Source organism: Octodon degus, unplaced genomic scaffold (assembly GCF_000260255.1).
Source record: "Octodon degus isolate 3935 unplaced genomic scaffold, OctDeg1.0 scaffold00102, whole genome shotgun sequence".
Classification (NCBI taxonomy): Eukaryota; Metazoa; Chordata; class Mammalia; order Rodentia; family Octodontidae; genus Octodon; species Octodon degus.
Window position 1 is genome coordinate 5,142,798 of NW_004524678.1, and position 7,533 is coordinate 5,150,330.

At 49.4% G+C, this 7,533-nt stretch overlaps 1 protein-coding gene across 1 annotated transcript in view; it reads right to left on the minus strand.

Moving 5' to 3' along the window:
• Positions 1-3,266: 3,266 nt before the first annotated feature.
• Klhdc1 (kelch domain containing 1) overlaps positions 3,267-7,533 on the minus strand; it is an 81,860-nt gene continuing 77,593 nt past the window's right edge. The window contains exon 13 of the mRNA XM_004638766.2: positions 3,267-3,539. Coding sequence (XP_004638823.1) covers positions 3,356-3,539 — 184 coding nt within the window. The 3' untranslated portion in view covers positions 3,267-3,355. The remainder of the gene's footprint in view (positions 3,540-7,533) is intronic.

Consider the following 7,533-nt stretch of genomic DNA (forward strand, 5'->3'; position numbering starts at 1 on the left):
CCCGCAGCCAGCAGCCGGGCCCCGCGCAGAGTCCGCAGCCCGGCCCGGAGCGCCGAGGAGCTGCCGCCCAAGCACGAGGGAGCCGCGGCGCGGAAACACCTGGCGCCCAGGTCAACCGTCCCCGGGCCGCGCCCAGCGGGGGCTCCTGCGTGCGGATCTGTGCCTGGCACGTGGGGCTCGGGTCGCGCCCCGCTGCGTCAGCTGATGAAGGTGCTTCTCTTCAAAGCCCTCGTGCTGCTGTGTTGACGGTGCAATCCAAAAGAAAAAAAAAATTTTTTTCCCCCTCCTGAGCTGGGCGTGGTGGCCCAAGCCTGTAATCCCAGAATTCTGGGAAGCTGAGGCAGGAGGATCACAAATTTGAATTCAGGGCAGTTTAGTGAGATTCTGTCTCAAGACATTTTCTTTTCTTTTTTTTTTTTAAGCATGTCATCATGCTGTATTATTGAATACAGACGACTTCCCGCCTGTCACCTAGAGCCCATGGCACCCACTGTTGCTTGGCTGCCAGCCTTATGTCTCTCTTCGGCAATGGTGAGGTAAATGCCCTTTCCACAGGGAAGACAAATCCATGGTTTGCCCTTGCTAGTAACTAAAACGTTGGCGAGCCAGGTGACAAAGCTGTCATCCATGAGATGCAGGAGGCTTCTCCCTGTGGGCGATCACGCTGGTCTTCCCGCAGGGCTCCTCTGGCCTACACGCAGTTTACCGGTATCAAACTTGATAAAATTGGGATCTTGCCAGTGTCTGACCCAGTCTGGACCGAAACTGCCTTGGTGCGGGGGCCCAGGTAGGGTCCCCGCATGTGGGATTCCTTCCTCGCCCAGAAAGGCCTTTGTTACTCTGCGCCATTCGTCCTTAGCCCCTCAGGGGCGACGTGGCGGACGGCGATGTGACCCTTGGTGTCAGCGATCAGTTGGAGGTGCTGGTGTCATCCACGAAGCCGGGCGGAAGGTCGATGGACACTGGCTTTTCGCCTTGGCGCTCGGTGACGCGCTGGCCGCCCATCTCCACTGCCACGCGGCTCAGGGCACGCTGTGTCTGATCCCTACGCCGCCCTGCCTGGCGGGTGAGGAGGGCGAGGAGCAGACCCGGCCGGTTTATGCGGCATCCATTGCTCTGCAGCTGCTGCCCGCCCCAGGCGTCTCAGGACACTGGCTGTGCCAGGAACCAAGAGGGCTGCTCCAGAATTTCAAAGGACTGAGAGGTAGCTGCGTTCGAAGGTCATGGGTTCGCCCTTAGTGCCTTAAAAATACCTTTTTCCAGTACTGGGCATAGAACCAGGAGCATTTTAACACTACGGCGCCCCGCAGCCCTGTGTAGATTTTATTTTGAGGCAAAGTCTCGCTAAATCATTCTACCTTTAAATCACTCTTCCTTTGGCTGTTTAGGTGTCTGAACATTCCTTGTTTTTAGAGACAGGGCCCAGCAATGTAGCCCAGGCTGGCCTTGAACTCACAGCCATCCTCCTGCCTCAGTCTCCGAGTGCTGGGATCACTGTCATGCACCATCACAGCGCCCTACAGGATCCAGCCCGGCCCACTTGGCGCCTGACCCCGCTCTGCTCCCCACAGCACAGCAGCACTCGCGGGGGCCCCAAGCCGAGACCCGCCAAGCAGCTGCCCCACCAGCTCTCGGCATCCTCGCGGGGCAGCGCAGGGCAGCCCAAAAAGCCAGTTCGGAGGGCGCCAATCCAGGGCCAGTGTTCTGGAGCAACCAGGCAGCGGCCTGGGATGTTGCCCATCTGCCTTAGCTAGAAGGCTATACGGTACCAGTGACTAGACCAGCACTTCTAAGCCTACTGCACATGCGGGAGTCATCTCCCAAATCTAGAGTTAAAAAAAATCACAATGACCACTGACATTTTTTTGCACAATCTATGACCAGTTCGTTTACACTGACAAGACCAAAACGGTAATGCTCTATACAATAAATAAAATGTAAGCACAAAATATTCCAAAAAATTTCATAAATAGAAGCTTTATACATCCAAAATATAGTATATGTGTATAAAATCTAATGAGACCAGACTACAGTTTTCACTATAAATTATGTATATATTTCCATACAGAAATACATTTATCTAAGATCTTAAAGTTCAGAAATAATTTACATGGACTTAGCGTGGAGAGTAACTTCATACACTGGGCTTTTTAGTAATCAGTCATAACCAGTTAGTCAATGGCAGGGCATGAGTGTCCTAATACCAAAAAAAAGGTCTCAGCTGTGGCAAAAGTGCCGTTTGAAGGAATATGCAGTGTTCCATTTCTGGACAACGGATAATACTAAAATTAGAGGGAGACATTAGATTTTGAACATGGTGGTGTCTTCAGTGTCAACTCTGTAGAGTGATATGAGGCAAAGTGAGGGATTTTAGTGAGATCAGAAGAGATCACCACCCATTTCATTTCTTACAAAAATGACATTCTTCTAAGGCAAAAGAAGGCTTGAGACAGTCTCGAGATGTAGTTGGATGTCCTTGAACTCACGGTGACTTCTGTACACTACCCGCCTCAGCCTCTCCAAGTGCTTGCATTACAGGTTTGCACCACCAAATGCGGCCCATGAAAATTTTTAAGTACCTGAAAAGTTAATAAATATACCATGCCTCAGTATCCCAAATCTTTTGTATGACAAATTAATCTCCACTTTATATACCTTAAAACATGATCTTTACATTAAAAGCTGGACTAACTAATAATGTGGCAAAGGACACGTATTGAAGACATGTATTCCATATTTAGATAAAGAAAAGGTAAGATGGTGCTCACGAAACATCCATAGGGAAGGGTTAGAAGGGCAGAGTTCAATGTTAAACTATGCTGGTGCTTGCCTGCTGTATAATTTTTGGCCATATTTATTAGTTATTCAAGGAGAAGTTATTTAATAACAGCTATTTAAGGAGATGCTTAGGTAATTTTAAAGTACTCTGAAAAAGTTATGCTTTTCTGAAAGATGAATATATATATATATATTCTCATCTTTGCATAATCTTCCCGTAAATCATACACACTACAATCTGTTACAAGTGTACTCACTTCCAGGAAAGATATCTGCTCTGCAGTTTACAAGGAACTCTGGCTAATGAACATAAATATAACTGAATCTACATTCATATCTTATTTCCATATATCCCATGCTGTATACTGACTTTCACAGAGCATTTTTGTACCAAATTTTTTGCAGAACCAGGGATTGAACTCAGGCTGTTGTGCTTGCCAGAGAAGCACTTATTCCACTAAGCCATCTCCCGGCTACATTTGTACCAAATTTTATCCTTCAATGCAGCTTGCAATGGTGAGGTGTATAATTTGATTAAAATGGTTCAACATATCACATAGGTGGGGCACGTAACAACTCAGTTGCTACTGATCCACTGATATTTATTGTCTGTTTCTTTCTGGACTCTTTGTTCTTCCCGGTGATTAGCTGCAGTCCAAAATGTTATTTTTTTGAGTACTTGTTGTAGGAGTTTAGGAGGTAATAGAGATATCTGACTTTTTAAAGTGATAGCATTTTTACCAATGCAGTCAAGGCATGACCTGTAAATAGAACATAACAAAATTATTAGTTGTTGAACCCAAAGTTATGATACAAAATATTTATAGTATGCTATATTTTTTCCAAGGTTAGGGATGGGAGTCAGGCCTACCTTACTACAGGTAGCACACTCTCCACTGAACTAAATTATAGAACCAAGTGAAGGGTTTTTTTTTTCTTTTCTTTTCTTTTTTTTTTTTTTTGCGGTACCAGGGATTGAACTCAGGACCTTGGAGCTATCTCCCTGGGCCCTAAAGTTTCTTTTTTTAAATGTATTTAGTCTCACTACACAGATCAGACTCATAATGATTCTCTTGTTTTCAGCCCCTCCCAAATGCTGGGATTACAGGCGCAAAACACCATGCCCAGTCTCAATTTCAGTTTCAGTGCATCCCAGGGGGGCGGGTCAGCATAGCATGGTGGGGATCAAACCCCAGTCTCTGTGTGCCTAAGCAGGCACCTTAATCTGCTGAGCTATCTGGCCCGCCCTCCTAGTAAAGTATTCTTAAAAGCATGAATAATTGGCCAGGGATGTAGTGCAGCACAGTGCCTGTCTGGCAAGTATGAGGTCCTGAGTTCAATTTCCAGTATTAAACAAATAAATAAATAAACTTTACATAAGAATGTACTTCTTGGGACCAGGGAGATAGCTCATTAGAATAAGCGTCTGCCTGGCAAGCACAGGGTCCTGAGTTCAATCCCTGGTAAAAAAAAAAAAAAAAAAAAAAAGTATTACCTTTGTGTTGCTGGGACATGAGGTTTTCTTTTCTTACAGCACGACAATAATCATTTTTATTGCACAGAGACTAACAGAATAAAGTCTAATAGAACCTACCACTTACTGAATGCATAATGGTATTTAATTCAATTTATGCAGCCTTAATGTGAAAGCAGATCAATTTATCCCAGACCTTCTTCCACATCCATCCTGGTAGCCCAATTCCTAGTCACCCTTCTGCAGGGATTGATTCTCTTCTGTCACCTCAGCACCCACTTTTATGAGTAATGGGTCTCTGCAACTCTTCCCGGCAGAACTTCAATGGGCTGCGTGCCTGACTGGGTGATGCCTAAGCAGCCAACAGGAGACGCCTTGGTTTTACTTTCAGGGGGCCTAGTGTTCCTTAATCCCACTTTAGGGAGTCACTTCCAAGTACCATTCCTTTCTTATTACTCTGAGATGAGTTTGTACTTTAAAACCAGAAGCAACCTAAGCATTATCAAAAAATCTATTCTAATTGCTAAACTTTAATTTCAAAAAAAAAAAAAAAAAGTAAGTCTTTTTAAAAATTCAGCTATGACAAAGTGGCTCATTTCCACCAGGATGGGGGAGGCCAACGCCCTGTGGCAGAGCTGCCCCACGCCCCTCACAAGCGCATGTCTACACCATGCAGATGCACACTGTCTTCCCCACTTCCACAAAGCCGCTCTCCTCTACTGTGTGGCGAGTTGGAGTGATTAGAGTCTAAATGTTCCACACAGGTGCAGAAAAGCAAGAACAGGAGCTCAGGGCTTGCTGCATGGAGGGCCAGCTGGGGCCCAACGTGTTGCCCATTCTAGGGCCTGGGCATGAACGTCCAATATTCAGGACTTGGACAGGGCTGCCTTCCAGACCGCAGGTCCAGTCCACGCCATCTACACAGAGACCTCAGGGTCCCAGCCTATGAAAGCAACTGGGACACCCCAACAGGCATCATCACCTGCACTAAGCCCATGAGTGCAGTGAACTATACTTTCATGAGACAGGACCTTACCCAGCTCTGAGGGATACAAACAGGCTGCGAGCTGACAATGTGTTTTAAATGTAGATTCTAACAGTGGAGTGCTAGCCTTCAGATGCACATGCATGTGTACTGCTCCTGCTCAAGTTTCCAGTGGCCTCCTCCAGGGTTAACTCTAATCATCTATCACCAATGTGATTTAAATTCGTTAGTCTGGAAAAGTACATCCCGAACTCAATCAGTGTGGGTGGTAGTTCATGGGTGTTTCTTCCTAATTTTCAGGTTGCATTCACTCTATTTTTTGGGTTAAAGCCCTGTATTGCAGCTGCTGCTGGGGCTCGAGCCCTCTGTGCATTGCGTGTGGACAGGATGACAGGCTGGCCAGTGACTTCTGGCCTGGGGCTGTGGACACAGTCCACACAGAGCCGGGTGGGTAGCTGTAAGGTTGGAGATGGCACCAGTGTGGCCTTGGTGAAGCTGACCAGGCAGGCAGTGCGGCCCCGGGCAGACACACAGCACTCGTCCATCCCAGTCAGCTTCTTGTGCTGAGAGGACACAGGTAGGTGTCTTGGGGCTAGGATCAGATGCGACACTGAGTCACCACCATGGTCACCTTGCAAGACTCCATGAGGCTGGCTGGTCTCCCCAGGGCCAGTGGAGAGCTTGCCCAGAAGGATACACTCGGATGGTAGCGGCTCCTCCTTGGAGCGCTTTCTCCCAGGCCAACGTGACCCCGTCCGGGTCCCTCAGTGGACGATGCTCAAGCCTGGCCCGCCAGCCAGTGTGGTCTGCACAGGCCTGATCTCGGAACCTTATCCTGGGAACTATTTCTTTGAATAAGTACATGTGCATGCACATCTCTACAAGGGCACGGCCCACATGTCCAGGGCATCACACAGCGTAGGCAGGGAAGTTACTGCCTGGGGAACTGCTTCTCCCAGGGTTAACAGGGAACATAAGCCCTGTTGATTGCAGGTCGGGAACGACAGCTCAGGGTGCCTGGACACGGGCTGCACTGAGCAGGGATCGCCTGCCCACCCACCCGGGTCCCAGAGCTCCGTGCTCAGAACCACCGGCCTCGCCCCCTCTACTCCGTGCACGCTCGTTCAGCCTGCAGACACCGCTGCGGCTCCGGCTTTCTGTCCATCTAGACCTCTCCTGAACGCAGCCACCCTGGGAAGCACTTTCCATCACCACAGCCCATCTCTATCTCGTGAAGCTGCTTCTGGCAAGTGGTTCCCCCAGGACTTCGTTCTTTGCCTTGAATCGCCTTTCCCACGACGTTGTCGCCCCATCCTGGCCAAACCCGAACCCTGGGGCATGCTCCCTGGCTCGTTGCCTGGCCCAATCCGGCTGCCCCAAAGTGCAGCTCGGCCGCGAGCGCCCCCTGCAATACCCCAGCAGCCACTTCAGCCGCGGCGCCCCTCGGACCACACCCAGCCCTTGCCTCCTACACCTGGCAGCTTGCATGGTCTATGCTTTCTCAGGGTGGGGTCCCACACCCATGCGTTTGTCTCTCTCCATCCACACTTCGTCTCTCTATGACTCTGTATTCTTCTCCAGGACTAACTGGACTGGCTTTGAGAATCTGCTTCTCAGGCCCGCCACCCGTTCTCCGCTGCCCTACCTGCAGCAGCGCCTCCTCCCGACCTCTCCAGCACGCGGGACTGCACCCCTGCCTCGGCCTCGCCTCCCTGCGCAGCCTCCTCCAGTGGACACCGAAAAGCTTTATCCTGTGCACGATGGCCAGAATCTACCCTGGGTGGCCGTGTTCCCATGAAAGGCTGAGTGGCTTCTAAGTCAGGCCAACAGCGGTGTTCAAGGTTCAGGCCATGTAAGCCATGGGAGAGCACCGGTGACAACGTTTTTTGAAACCCCCCACGAGCTTCTGCAGCGAGACAAGCCTGACACCAGTGAGGAGCAGCAGCAGCCAAGTGCGCTGTCCTCCCTGGCTCACTTGCACTCCCCGGCCTGGGTGCAGGAAAGCTGCAGCCCCACAGAGGCCGCGAATGGGCGCGTTCTCCCTCCACGGCGGCGCCTCCACGCAGGACCCCGCATCGCTCCCAGCTTCTGCCCGCTGGGCCCACATCCCGCTCGGCAATGAAATAAGCCACTAAAGTCACACCAACGACCTAACCACAGGTTTGGAACTAAAAAGATTACTTTATACTCAATGTGTTCATGTGCTATATTTATAGAAAACATAAATAACACTTACATTAGATACATTTTTGATTTCTGAGTTAAAATGTCAAAGTCGTAGAATTAAGGAAATATA